The following is a 15,177-nucleotide window of genomic DNA, read 5'->3' as shown; positions in this document are numbered from 1 at the left end:
TGTAATAGGAAAGTAGTAATTGGTGTGGAGGCAGATTCTGTCATTGCAGTCTGCAAATCGGCATACAAAGTAATTAAAGTGCAAAGTTGACCCTTTATCTATCTAAAATGTCAAAAGGGAAAAAAGTAAGTTTTTATCATATTCCTGGTGCTTAAATAAAAAGAAAATCCCATGACACGTACATTTTTATCTACCTGCTGCTCTCTGTGCATTCCCCTCCAGTGACCTCATTTGATTTGTTGATGCTTACCGAGAGATGGCATTTAATAATGGCTCTGGAGACAAAAATGTCAACATCCCGAGTGGCGCTCTCTGTCCCGTGGCGTGGACTCACGAGTCCTGATGCAGCAACAAAAGGGACCCTTTCGGGACCACTCGCTGGCAAGACGTTTTGATTTTAACTTGGTGGAGATAAAAAAAGAAACACTCATCGTTTCTTTGTGTTCATGTTGTTTCTAACCTTTACTATTATTATTAGTGGGAATGCTGAAATACGGCTACTTGAAACAACTGTTTTGTAGAAACGCAATATTGAATGCTAATCATTGTCAAATGACTTCACATCCATTTCTTTTGATGTCCTTCGTCATTATTAAGTTTTGTTTCTATATCATCTCTTTCATATTCAAAATTTAAACTGAATGCAAGCTTTCAGTATATACTGACATTCACTGCAATTACATACAATGTCACATGGCTAAAGTGGCTTAGTGGTTAAGAGAAAGGCTGGTGATCAGTGTTCTTGGGTTCGAATCCAGCTTCAACCAATCGTTAACACATATGCAATATTGAATATTTATCTTCCAATTTCCTTCATAAGAATTAGGCATAGCATTCAGCTTTCAGCATTCCCACGCAATTTCTCCAGAAATTGCACTTAGTCTATTAGTATGTCAGGCACTTTTTATTCTCCACGCTTTTTTTGCCCGTGTAACAACTCCCACATAATACTTCCTATTTACATTGTTCAAATTTCAACTTGCTTCAAAAGTTAAATATAAATTTTTCCCCATTCATTTTCAATGGGACAGACCCCGCCCACTTTCATGCATGCATACAACGCATCATCATTGCGCAGTTCAGCATTTTCAGTAGCAGTTTCTCCAGAAATTGCACTTTGTCTAATTTATAAAATTGCATACTGAACCCCTATTTATTACAGAGGATATGCGGTAGGTGGCTTCCGCACACTTTAAACACACTAAAAACTTTTACTTTATAGTCAACTCTCTAGTTGTTCATATGAAAAAAAATTGCCTCCCAACTGAACTGATAACCTTCAAAGCTATTTGTCCCGTTCCCGGGCTCGCACACTTCCTGTTTTTTTTTTTTATCTTAACTCGACCATCTTAGTAGCATATGCGTCAACGTTTGTGAGCGCGCACCGACGGCGCCGCCGCCATTCTCATTACGGCATTCATGAGCTGCTGATTTACCCAAAAGCGCCGCTACCCTCATCGTTGATCGAAACGCCGCCCTGCTCTGTTGTGTAGCGCGGGGCGACCGCGCGCCTCCGTCATTATGAGCGGCAATAGAAGCAGCTTGCACGCTGCGGTATGCTTATTTATTAGGCTCTATTTTATTCGTAATAGGGTCATAAATAAGTAGGAAATGGAGCACTGCGGCCGATTTCTGTTGGTGTTAACTTATTTCCACACCTGCACTTTTTCTTGCTTACTTCGGATATGATGTTTGCATTTCTTTTTTTTTTTGCTATGTCAGCTGTGACTTTGCAAAGTGAATTCTTGCTAGCTATGCCCACGCTACGAAAACACATCTTACCTTCAGATAATCCGACTAAGCGCGGCTGCTTTAGCGTGCCTCGTTGTTGGCCATGAGTGCACGCAACATCAGGCAGTGAAGGATGACGGAATTTTGTCTGACGTGGGGACCGGGATTCATGTTCCGTTTCATGATGGCGTCTTCCTCTTTCTGTTGTTTTCAGCCATCAGACACAAACGACCTGCTGGGATCATCCCAAGATGACGGAGTTGTACCAGTCGCTAGGTAGGAAACACAAATGCTCATTTGATGCCTCTTTCTTCAGATTGATAATCAGATTGCAAGCTCCGTCACGTGAGCGTCTGTGGCTCCTCTTGCCCACATCCAAGGGCATTATAGTTCTTCGTGCTAACATGCTAATCCATGCTATTACCATTCACACTGTTAATTAGCACCCACTTTTCACGTGGCCTCAACAAATAGTAGCGGCCTCCACTGAGACAGTAATTATACTGTCCACCTTATTTCACAATGATTCACACAATAAAATTCAGCTTTTGTCAATAAGTGTTAGTTGAATTTTTTTTCTTTTGGCAATTTGTTTGTAGCAGACTTAAACAACGTGAGATTCTCTGCGTACCGCACCGCCATGAAGATCCGACGGCTGCAAAAGGCTCTGTGCTGTAAGTCATCCAAACACACACACAAAAATGCTACTAAGTGAGTGCAACAAAGAGATACGATGTTGATTTGTTTTGTTTTTTTAACTCTTGTGAACAGCACATTATGGATGGACTAAAGACAGATTTGTGCAAGTATACATAGGGAAGTAATTGTGCTTGAAAGACAAAAACTCTTGAGTTAATGCAGAGTTAAAGCTTCAAAACTATCCGAGACCAGAACTGTTATTTATTTTATTTTATTTTTTCGTATCAAAAGTACTAGTGGTATTGGTACTTGGGATCGGTATCAGTGAGTAGGGCTGTGGAATTAATTGAAATTCAATTACAATTTCAAAATCAGCATAATCGTCAAAAAAAAAAAAGATTATTAATACTAATTTTGAGCTGAGTTGTTTAACTAATTTGCTCCCCAAAACGTATAAATATGTTTTTATGTCCCAAAGACGTATTTATACGTTTAAAAAAAAAAAAATAAAAATTTATGCTAGCGCATACAGACGGCTTTGATGCAGCCTCTCAACTGCAAAGAACGATTGAAGAAATTGTAGTTATTACACAAACGTCCAGCAGGTGGCAGCAGTGCATAAGAAATGGATTAGGCCATGTTGAAAAAAAAAACCCTAAGTTATTCTTAGTAATAAGAATCTTTAGTAATTCTAAATAGATTTGTGAATAATGATGAAATGTAGCTATATTCTAATGCTAATTGCTGCAAAATGGAAACAGACTAATCTTTCTTTTGTTTTCCATGTTTTTATAGCATTAGAACACAATATTCTGTGGGTTTTGCAAAATCAGTCAAAATCCAGTAAAACAGCCGAGAGCAAAGGGGGTTTCTTCAGTGAAAATGTCTGGGAGTGAATGAGTTAAATTTATACATTTGCAAACTTTTCATTTTATTTTAAAATAACACATTGAATGCATTTTGTTTCATTCAAAAGGAACTTGCATAATTATTGTTACAAATTTTATTTGTCTTAATTTTTTTTAAGTTACTTAAAACATTTTCTTGTTTCGCCCCCCCAAAAAATGATCGTCCTTATCGTGATGCCAATTATTACCAATATACTGTATATATATATATATATTTTTTTTTTTTTTCTGGAGAGCTCAGTATTGTTCATTCGGTAATTTTACCGATTTGACATGTCATCATCATTGCGCTCCTTTTTTTTTCTATATATATATATATATATATATATATATATATATTGTATTTTTTTTTGTATTTTTATTAATTTTTTTGTATGTGGGTGAATATGTGTGCGTGCGTGCGTGCATTCATTAGTTCACCTAAAACCTATAAAAAAAAATACCAATATAATCGTGATGAATATTTTCTTCATAATCGAGCAGCCCTATCAGTGAGTACTCAAGAGTTGAGTACTCGTACTGGTGTCGGTCTGACAAAAAGTTGTATCGAACATCCCTCCTTGTAACAATGTAGGTGGTAGAGTACAAAAGCACAATGACGAAACAATCACGCACCCGAGAGACAATGTTATAGTAGCTGCCCACCCAGTTGTCTCCCTAAAAAAAGATAAAACAACTCCTGAGTGCAGGTGCGCTTTCAAGCTTGCCTGAGTGTTTGCGCTGGACCGCTAATGAGCTGCATTAATTCAAGCCCATCATTTTTGCTGTATTGTTTTTCAATTCGCGGAGCTATTTGTTGCGGGGATTGCGCATTCATTAGCCTGATTGTTTCCAAATGTAGCCGATCCAATTCCAACAGTGATGTCATGCGCACCTCCGGTTTTCTTTTGTGTTTCTTCTTTTCTGCCAATGTCGGCTCATGTAATGCGTGTGAGTGACACATTTTCTCACAAACGCGCATGACAGGCGTACTATAAAATGTCTAATTGGGTTAAGTCTGTGCCAGGGGGGCCTCGAAGTGGCACAAAGGAGCTCGCGTGGCAGCCGGCTAACGTGCCCACGTGTGTGTGTGTGTGCATGTTGCCTGAAATGTGAAGTGTGTCCCGTAATTAGTGCGGCCTGGTGAACGAGAGGTAACATAAGGCAGGGAGCTCCACGTTGATGGCGGCGATAACGAATGTTGACTGACGGCTTAATATAATTAGTTTTTTTTTTTTTGGTTTGTTTTCATTTCACTGCTAATGCTTTAGACTAAAACGTATTCATTAAGCACCTGTTGCAGTCAAGTCCGCGATGTATCTAGGCAGACATTTGTTGTGGTCCCAGCTACAGTTTTTTGTGCAAAATGTGATGCAGTGAAATTAGAAGACACTTTTTTTCCACAAATACTACCTTTAAAAATCCAAATCCAGTGTAATGGAATTTTCATTTTGTTCTCTTTCTAACTCAACTTCTCTTTGATTGATTCTCAAGTTCGGGTCACTAAAACAGAAAGCCAGACCGCATCACAGTTGATGAGCAGAGGTGAAGCCTAAAAATGAGCATATAAACTTTAATGAGATGCCCAAAAAAAAAAAATCTTTCCAACTCTGCCTTTTCATCAACTTTTTTTTCTTTTTACAATGCTGTATAAAAATGTGCATAAAAGATGAAGATGTCACCAGCAAATTAGATTTGTGGAAACTGACTGGCTTATTTCCATCATATCAATAATTAATCACAATGATCCATCTGTTCTCTGAACATGGTGTGCCAATTTTGAGCCGCTTGTCCTGTTTCTCAAAAGACATTCAACACCAGCGCTAGAAAGTTGATGACGGATTCATCCGACTGTCATTTCATGTCCTCCCTCCGCAGTGGACCTCCTGGACCTGAGCGTGGCCCAGAACACTTTTGCGCAACACAAGCTGACCAACAACAACCAGCTGATGTCCGTCCCGGACGTCATCAACTGCCTGACGACCATCTACGACGGCCTGGAGCAGGAACACAAAGACCTGGTCAACGTGCCGCTCTGCGTCGACATGTGTCTCAACTGGCTGCTTAATGTCTACGACACGTATGTTTGCATTCGCAATCAGAGCTAATGCTCAATTCCAATTTTTTTTTTGTTGTGGAATCCGATTTTCTTGAGTAAGCGTTGAAGCGTTCACACTACATATTAATTGCGACCTCAGTCTGTGGGGTGAAATTTAAGTCAAAAATAGAGTCACAACTGTTACTTTGCCGATTCACGTAGTCTCCAGAGTAGTGACCCAGCAGGTTGGATATGAAAAAAAATTGGATTTTGAGCTGTTCGGGCTGACATAAAAAAGGCGGATACAAGTTGCATTTGGGCAAAAAAATCGGCACAAATTGCCCACAGTGTGAACGTAGCCTAAAAGAACGGTTATAAAAACCGCAGACAACATGGTAAAAAAAAAATGGATAGTGATGGTCAAAATGTAAATGTAAAATCTGAGTAAATTTGTTTGGATTGGAAGAGAGGAAAATATTCAGAATAAATTTTACTCAAAGTATTTTTTGTGTGTACAAGAGAATTTGCCTATCCCATGAAAAAATTAATAAATATATATATATATATTCTCTATATGAATATCTATCTATCTATCTATCTATATATATATATATATATATATATATATATATATATATACTAGAGCTGTCAAACGATTACATTTTGTAATCAGATTAATCACATTTTAAAATTTTGATTAATCGCTTAATAAAAAAAAAAGAGGCTTTTTTTTATCAAAAAAATGTTCCCACCAAATTTGAAGAGCACCGGTTATGTGTTAATTCTTTTGACATTTAATGTTATGAGGTAGTCTTCCACATTTTTTGATCCACTGCACAACGCTCATCCTCCTTTTTTTTCTAATCAGTTAATGACTTGCATCATTTAAAATGGGAAAAAAAAATGACCCCGATATTTTGACGTGATACGCAAACATTTATTCAATGCTTTACTTTATTACATGAAATTATGTTTATTGCTCAAACACAACCTGTGCTACCTTAAACGTAGCCATCCGCTATCACGCTAAAGGATAATGTATGGTCAAAATTAATAGTGCGATAAGTCTGCGTTAATCCATGATTAATGTGATCATTTTTTGTGATTAATTAATCGATTAACGCTTTAACTTTGACAGCACTAATAAATACATACACACACACACACAAACTGAATTTTACTAGTTTATTAAAAAAAAGTATGTGAGTGATGTTTTTTTTTAATATATATATTTTACTCTTCCAAGTGTAAATTTAGCGTGTGACCACATAGACTCAGAGTAAAAAAAATATTTTTTTGTTGTGTTCAATTTCAAGTGGTCGCAGTGGGAAGATTCGCGTCATGTCAATGAAGATCGGCTTGCTGTCTCTCTGCAAGGGGCACCTGGAGGAGAAATATAAATGTAAGTTGTGTTCTCGCACGTGCACAAAACACACGGACAGAGAAAGTCTTACGCACTCTGTCACTGCTTGCTTAGTCTCCCTTGCGTCCTTTTTGTCCCCTTTTTCTCACGCCTTTCCATAAAATGTCCCCTCAGCGAGCTTATACATTCCCTCGGCTCATTCTATTAGACCGCGAAGGGTATCATCCACGCCTGATCGCGTCCTTCCTCCTTTGCTCCCACATTCTCATTGGCTCACAAATAGCTACTACACGCACACACGCGCGCGCGCGCGCACACACAGCCATGTCAAAAACGATATCTGCGAGCGGTGGGCATTGATAGGTTAGATGTCATAAAGAGGTGTGTGGGGAAAGGAGGTCACACACACGCCAAACGGGAACGAGGAATCGGGGTTGAAGTCAGGTTTAATCAAAGCACAAAGAGCTGGCATGCCCTTTGTTTCTGCTCTTTGTGTGTGTGTGTGTGTGTGTGTGTGTGTGTGTGTGTGTGTGTGTGTGTGTGTGTGTGTGTGTGTGTGTGTGTGTGTGATGTAGAAATCCACTCCACTAAAATACATCACAGGGATTCTCTTCAAGAAGAAAGATTTAGATTTAGTACATGTACTGTAGTTTGTATCGTAAAATTTAAAACGCAAATTTATATTTAATACAGAGCAGATGGATGGAGCTGGTATAATTAACTCTGTGAAATCTGCCAGGCAAGTAAACATGGCTGGTAAAAAAAAATAACACGTGACAATTTTTTATTGTCCTTTGGGGAATTTATGGTTGGACCTTGTGAATTCTACCTAGCAACAAGTGGGCGTGGCTAGTATATAATGACCTATGGGCCTATATTTTTAGGGTTCATTGATCCTGCCTAGGCACAACCATGCATGGTTTATATACCATGGTTGGGAATCCAGAGTTTCCCCCAGTGCTTTATAGGCCTGGCTTTTCTTTTCCATTTTCATTTGTTAATCAAAAAGACTAACGAGAACCAGCGCAACAAAAGAAATGGCTGGATGAAGTAGATCCTCTTGTTCAATGATTCCTCCGTCCATCCCTCCGCAGACCTCTTCAGTCAGGCGGCGTCGGCGGGAGACACATGTGACCAGCGGCAGCTCGGGCTCTTGCTTCACGAAGCCATCCAGATCCCCAAGCAGCTCGGAGAGGTGGCCGCATTCGGAGGCTCCAACATTGAGCCCAGCGTGCGTAGTTGCTTCCAGCACGTAAGTACACATTATACTGGTGGCAGTTTTCAAGGACCTAGATTCTTATTTTGAGTAACGTATACGATACTGCATAGACAGTTTCACACACAACTGGAGGAAGCCTGGTGTACGGAAGAGGATTAGGGGCAGGATTCTCACTTTATTCTCAGAATAAAACAATTTAAAGTGAGAATCCTGTGATTAAAGACAGAATTCTCACTTTCTGACTTTAAAGTGAAAATTCTGACTTTAATCTCAGAATCCGCACTTTATTCTCAGAATTCTGACTCTAAAGGGGGAGTCAGAAAGTCTGAATTCTGACTTTAAAGTCAGAATTCTCACTTTATTCGCAGAATTATGACTTTAAAGGGGAGTCAGAAAGTCTGAATTCTGACTTTAAATTGAGAATTCTCAATTTATTCTCAGAATTCTGAGATTAAAGTCAAAATTCTCACTAACCCTTTAACGCTTTGACTGCCAGACGTTTTCAGAAAAGGGATGCCGTGGGTGCCAGCCGATTTAAGCATTTTGACTAATCTTTCAATGTCCACAGAAAATTATGTGTTTGGACTATGGAAACACACATATTACCGAATTTTGTGATTAAAGTCTCAGAATTCTCACTTTAATCTCAGAATTCTGACTTTAAATTGATAATTCTGACTTCATTCTCACAATTTGTCAGAATTCTGACTTTGTTACGTAGAGCTATGAATTGTGGGGGGAAGTCAGAAAGTAAATTTATTCTCAGAATTCTGAGATTAAAATCAGAATTCTCACTTTAAAGTCAGTCACAGAATTATGACTATAAAGTGAAAATTCTGACTTTATTCTCAGATTTTGTGGGAATTCTGACTTTGTTATATAGAGCTATGAATTTTGTGGGGGTTGGGGGGTGGGTGGTCAGAAAGTCAGAATTCTGACTCTAAATTGAGAATCCTCAATATATTCTCAGAATTCTGAGATTAAAGTCCGAATTCTCACTTTATTCACAGAACTGTGACTGTAAAGTGAGAATTCTGACTTTATTCTCAGGATTTGTGGGAATTCTGACTTTGTGACGTAGAGCTATGAATTTTCAGGGGAAGTCAGAATTCTGAGAATAAAGTCAGAATCCTGCCAACCTTTTTTTTTTCTCTCTCCACTGGCCCTAATCTTCTTCCGTATTGGGATGATAGATCGTGACTCATTTAACTTCATCCAATTCAAATCAAACGGAAGTGGCATACAGTAGTCTAATCTAACATCTTCATCACAGCTCATTTCTATGCGTAACCACCTCAAAGCCAAAGAAGGACTTGAATATTTAAACTGTGCTGACCAACCACAACGCCTCCCGTGTCCCGCGGTCAGCTGCCGCCTGTCCTCCCCGCTGCTTTACGGCGGCCAGCGAATCAATTTTGTAGCTTTATCGCTGGATGTTCCCGGCATTTAACGATGTCTTTATCCCCTCGGGGATGGCGCTTTCATTTCTCCCTCTCTCTCTCGCTGCTTCATTTCCGGGAAGTGAGCATTTAAATTGGGGTGAGGCTATAAATTCAATCTTTTTCCTGTGGATTCACACGCACAAATAAATCGCACGCTGGCTCCATCCCGAATTGGCGCGCCAGATGTGCTGCAGCGGTTGCATAAATCATTTAATCATCAAACCAAGTTGGCTGCTTGAAACTTGGTTTTACACACACACGCACACGCGCGCGCGTAATCCTATGTGACACCTGTGTCCGTCCCTTCAATGACGTCCAGTCCATTTGCTTTAACGAGCTCATGATGAATGAATGGCGCCGCTATAAATTTTGGCCTCCTTGACTGTACTTTTGTCACTGGCTTCCATTTAACCGTCCATCTGTCTTATCGGGGTCACCCCCTTCACGCTGCGGTAGCTCATCTGTAAACACCGTAATTCTACCATTCTGACTTTGGCAAGGAAAGACATCAAGGCCGTTCAAAAGATTTTGATAGTACTTTACAAAAGTCTAGCTATTTTTTTGTTATTTTTTTTTCCACAGCACTCATTTGAAGTAAATATTTGATTAAAAAAGGTTTAAAACACCAAACTTGGTAGAGCGGTGATGCTTAAACCAAAATACAAATCATGCCCTGTGAATTCTGCCTAGCAACAAGTGAGTTACTGGTCTGGATAAAAACATTTATTCATCTCTTTATAATTGAATTCTGCCTGGCAACAAGTGGGAGTGACTGCCATTTTTTCATTGGCCTTTGAAACAGTTACGATTGAACCCTGTTTGTTTTTTTGTTTTTTGTTTTTTTTGGGGGGGTGCAAATAGTGAAAATTTTATAAATAGATGAGTTTGAATGTAGCAAACCCCCAAAAACTAATTGTATTATTATTTTTATTATTATTATTTTTTACCCTACGGATGATACAATGCTATATTTTTTTCTCTTTTTTTTATTTTTATAAAAGTGTTCAATCTTAGTTGTCTTATAAATCCTACCGAATTCACTTTGCAATGGCAAAATATATACGTTGGTGATCAAAACTATGCTGAAAGTTTGCAAATTTTACTATTATTGTATGCCAAGCTATTAAGCAGTATTGAGAGTAAATAGACGATTCACTGTTCAGTCAATTGAGAAGTACCGCAACCTTTTGTTGGCCTTTTGTTGTTTAACAATGTCGGAAAGGTTATGTTTGATTTTTTGTTGTTGATTTTGGACGTTATTATGACGGCCTTCTCAGATTGGCTCATGTTCATCTTCAAATACTGGACAGGTGGTCAATCGCAATTCTTCAAAGTTTACCACACCCCATTATGAGTTAGCAAGTTAGCACTCAGCTAATTCAGTCACTGACATTGACGGCTATAAACGTAAAAAAATCATTTGAAATATTTCTATTAGTTTAACATTTCCCCCCCCACTATTGTTAACAAGAGTATGAAAACCTAGATTTTGTTATTGTACATTTAGAACCGATATAAAATTTGTGATTGATCGAGTTGACTAGGTAAGTCATGCGATCAATTACAATTAAAAAATGTAATCGCCTCTTGCCTCTAATTTTTAATAATTTTTTTTTAATGAATTTATGACAGTGAATGAGCTAAGCCAAATACTTTTTTTAAATAACTTTTTTTGTCTTTTATTCAAATGAATTAATTAAATTAATTATAAATTTTGTTATATAATTTTTTTTATTAAATTAATTTTATCAACTTTTTTGTTAAAATTTTTTTTTTAAAGAGTGATATTTATTAGGAATAAAAATGTCATTTAAATTTATTTTAATGGGGAAAAAAAATGATTTGATTTGAAATAAGTTGACATCATGATTGCAGAACAATTAAACTCTTCAAGGCATGCCATAGGTATTTAGTCAAGCAATTTAAAGATTAAAATTTTTTTATCAAATGTTCGCTTGAGTCACAAAATACGATTTTCTTGTCCTCTTTTGTCTCGTAGGCGACCAGCAAGGTGGAGCTGGAGCCCAGGCAGTTTGTGGACTGGATGCGTCTGGAACCTCAGTCCATGGTTTGGCTCCCCGTCCTGCACCGAGTGGCCGCTGCCGAGACGGCCAAGCACCAGGCCAAGTGCAACATCTGCAAGGAGTGTCCCATTGTGGGCTTCAGGTACGCGTCTTCGCACCGACTGACCCAGCGCTTTGTGTTAAATGGCGCTTGCGGGTAAGTGTGTGTGTGTGTGTGTGTGTGTGTGTGTGTGTGTGTGTGCGTGCGCAGTTGAAAGGCAGACAAGCACACACGCTGGTGTTTGCTGTTAATCATAAAGGGCAGCTCTGCTCTGCTGGGCATTTATCGAAATGTCAGCAGAGGCCAGACCACTGACTAAATAGCATTTAAGCCTCCACAGCTTCAAACCTTCACAAAAGATGTTGGCAAACAACACATTACACACACACACCTTTTGTCCTGATTCTTTTTTTTTTTTTCATTTTCTAGTAACGAATGTAACTTCGCGCCAAGTCTTGTAGTCGTCTTTCAAGCGAAACAAGACAAATAGTTTGATGAGTCAAGTGTCTTGGCGGTTGTCACTGATTGATGTCAGGAGGAGGAAGGAAAGTGCTGAGTAAACATTTTGTCTTGGAATATGAGCATGTGACATGGAAGGTGAGTGACGTGGGTGTCGGCGAACACGAGCCTAGGGTTGAGCTGTTATTTTTTTATTTATTTTTTTTCTTCTTTTTCTTTCCCAGGAGAGCTCAGTATTGTTCATTCGATTTGACATCATCATTGCTCTCCTTTTTAAAAAAATAAAAAATAAATTAAAAAAAAAAAGTTTTTTTTTTCTTTCTCTTTTTTTTTTTAAATATATATACATATATATACATATATATACATATACACACATATATATATATATATATATATATATATATATATATATATATTTTGTATGTGGGTGAGCATGTGCATGTGCGTGCGTGCGTGTGCGTGCGTGCGTGTGTGTATTCATCAGTTCACCTAAAGCCCATTAAAAAAAAAATCCCATACTAATAATATAATATAATAATAAATTGCCAAATGCAGAAACATCAATGTAAGTTATCACGATGTAGTGGCTCTCGCTAACAGACAGAATTAAGTAACCAGAATTAGGTTAAAAAATTCTGAGCTGTTGAGCTGTTAAATGGCAAACCCTTCAGCCAATCTGCGTGCTGAGTAACTGAAAACGATGGACCACAGCGGGGATTCGCTATTTTATTGTCTGTGAGCTGAAGACTTTTGAGGGGGCATGTGGGCCCATCCCGCTCTGAAGGTGACTGAACGCCTCCCCCTCATGACTATACGCGGCGCATAATGGTGTCTTTGACTCATGCGAGCAGTTGAGCGCCGTGATATACGACTTGTGAGGGCTCATCCATCAGCCAAGCTCCCATCGAGGAAAGAGATAAAGGACTCCAGCTATTATGTCTGTCTTTTCACTTTTTTTTTTCCTCCCTAAGCCGCTAAATGGCTTTCTGGCTGCGCCTGACCAGGATGGAGGTGTTGTCCTATTGAGAAGTGTTTTGAGCGGAAATGCAATTGTCTGTCACTCTGTCAGCACTCAGAGGAGGCTGTTATAGTGTGTGGGCGTGTAGAGGTTGGCTGGCCGGCAGGCATTCGACCACCAGGGGAGCTGCTGCATGAGCCTTGACTTTTTAAGAGGACGTTAACGCAACATGGGAGCGAATTGAAAATGAATCAAAATGTCAAATTCTTTTGAGCACTTAAGGGAATAAAGTGATGTTAGGAGAGATTAGTCAAAATTCCCGTGTAAAGCTAAACTTTTTTGAGAAGTGATTTTCAACTTCTTAAAAAAAAAAAAAAAACTTTTGGCAACATTCTTAAAAGTCCCCAACTAGTTTAATTATTCGGAACTTTTAAAATAAATAATAAAAAAACGCTATTCTCAGAAAATTTCTGACTCTGTTTCATAAGATTACGATTTTTCTCTAGAAAGCCCACCGCTGACTTTTTTCCCTTAAGTTATGACTTAATTCACGCAAGATGTTTTATTTCTTGGGGGAAAAAGTGACTATTCTTATTAAGTTTCAATTTCTCTTTTTTTCTCAGAAAATGATGACCTTTTCAAAAGTATGACTTTGTCATAAAAATCGTCAAATATAAATACTACTAAATAATGTCGTCCAATATTTTTATGACTTTTTTTTTTTAATGCCTACTTTAAAACAACAAAAAATGACTATGTTCAAATTATAGCTTTTTGAAAAATACGACCACTTGAAAATATATGAATTGAAAAAGGTAAAAAAAATTGTGGTAAATTTCAAACGAGATTGTTGTAAATTATGACTTAATTCTTTAAGATTACATCTTTCTAAAAAAAAATATATATATACGACTTTTATTAAACTTTAAACTTGAAAATATGTGATTTTATTTTCATAAAATTTCAACCTTACTTTTGAAACTTTTGGGAGATATTGACTTGTTTTCCTTGAAAGTAATAAGTAATTCTCTTTTTTCTTTTACTTTTCTCTCCTTTTTTTGTGTGCAAAAGGTTATTATTTTTTACATTTAACAATTGTATGACTTAAAGGATCTGTGTGCAGTTTGTCACTTTTTTACTCATGACTGCCACCTCTGGCCCAAAGCGTAAGTGCAACATCTGTGTCAGGCTCGTTCATGGTGCGCGTGCGAGTACGTGCACGATACATGCTCTGAACAGATGTTTTTAAAAACAATCGTGTTATCATTTTTGTCTGTACACTTAAAAGGTCATCTGTCAAAACGTACACGACATGCATGTGACAAACTGAAAGCATCTGCAACTATTATGCAAATGACCTGACGTTTGTCCTCACGCTCTCCTTATTTATGCGCAGGTATCGCAGCCTGAAGCATTTCAACTACGACGTGTGTCAGAGCTGCTTCTTCTCCGGGCGCACTGCCAAGGGCCACAAGCTCAACTATCCCATGGTGGAGTATTGCACGCCGGTGAGCAGGGTTATTATAGTTTTGGAGTTTTCATTTTCGTTGTTTTTTATTTCGTTTTTGTTTTTTTAAATTTAGTTTTAATTAATTTTCAGGGTGGTTGTTAGTTTTTATTAGTTTTTGTTTAAAAAAATGCTTTGTTTTAGTTTGTTTCAGTATTAGTTTTCCTTCTTTTTTTATGTGTATTACTTGTGTGCGATATTTAACTCATTCACTGCCATTGACGGCTATAGACGTCAAAAATTCATTTGAACTATTTCTATTAGTTTAACATTTTTTCCCACTTTTGTTAACAAGAGTATGAAACCCTAGGGGAAAAAAATTATTGTACATTTAGAACAGATATAAAATTTGTGATTAATCATGAGTTAATTAGTGAAATCAAGCGATTAATTATGATTTAAAAAATTAATTGCCTGACGCCCCTAATTTTTAATAATCTTTTCTGTTTTGCTTTATTTTATTTTATTTTTTAAAGAAAAGATTATAAAAAATTTGGTTATGTTTTTCTTTTCTTTTTTTTAAAGAAAATATTAAAAATCAGGGGCATAATTTTTTTTCCGTAATTAATCGCATGAGTTCACTATTAACCCACAATTAATCACAAATTTTATATTTTTGTTCTAAATGTAGAATATTTTTTTCTAGGTTTTCATACTATTGTTAACAAAAGTGGGGAAAAAAATGCTAAACTAATAAAAATTGTTCAAATGAATTTTTGACATCTATAGCCGTCAATGGCAGTGAATGAGTTAATAAACACATGGTAAAATGAAAAAAGTAACACATTTTTTACCCCGTGTTGCATTTCGGTTGAATTAAAAAGCAGGCGGGCGGAGCCATTGGAGCCAAAAGTCAAGCACGCAAAA

At 37.6% G+C, this 15,177-nt stretch overlaps 1 protein-coding gene across 6 annotated transcripts in view; it reads left to right on the top strand.

Moving 5' to 3' along the window:
• The window catches only part of utrn (utrophin), a 160,033-nt gene that overhangs the window by 119,788 nt on the left and 25,068 nt on the right, over positions 1-15,177 (top strand). For 5 of the 6 annotated variants that reach the window (XM_077551971.1, XM_077551973.1, XM_077551972.1 and 2 more), the window contains 7 exons: positions 1,946-2,007; positions 2,331-2,405; positions 5,136-5,337; positions 6,612-6,697; positions 7,753-7,910; positions 11,319-11,485; positions 14,200-14,311. In XM_077551971.1, coding sequence (XP_077408097.1) covers positions 1,946-2,007; positions 2,331-2,405; positions 5,136-5,337; positions 6,612-6,697; positions 7,753-7,910; positions 11,319-11,485; positions 14,200-14,311 — 862 coding nt within the window. The remainder of the gene's footprint in view (positions 1-1,945; positions 2,008-2,330; positions 2,406-5,135; positions 5,338-6,611; positions 6,698-7,752; positions 7,911-11,318; positions 11,486-14,199; positions 14,312-15,177) is intronic. The other variant, XM_077551970.1, reaches the window with a different exon arrangement.

Source organism: Vanacampus margaritifer, chromosome 19 (assembly GCF_051991255.1).
Source record: "Vanacampus margaritifer isolate UIUO_Vmar chromosome 19, RoL_Vmar_1.0, whole genome shotgun sequence".
Classification (NCBI taxonomy): domain Eukaryota; kingdom Metazoa; phylum Chordata; class Actinopteri; order Syngnathiformes; family Syngnathidae; genus Vanacampus; species Vanacampus margaritifer.
The sequence above is the reverse complement of the archived record's forward strand: the minus strand, read 5'-3'. Positions and strand labels throughout refer to the sequence as shown.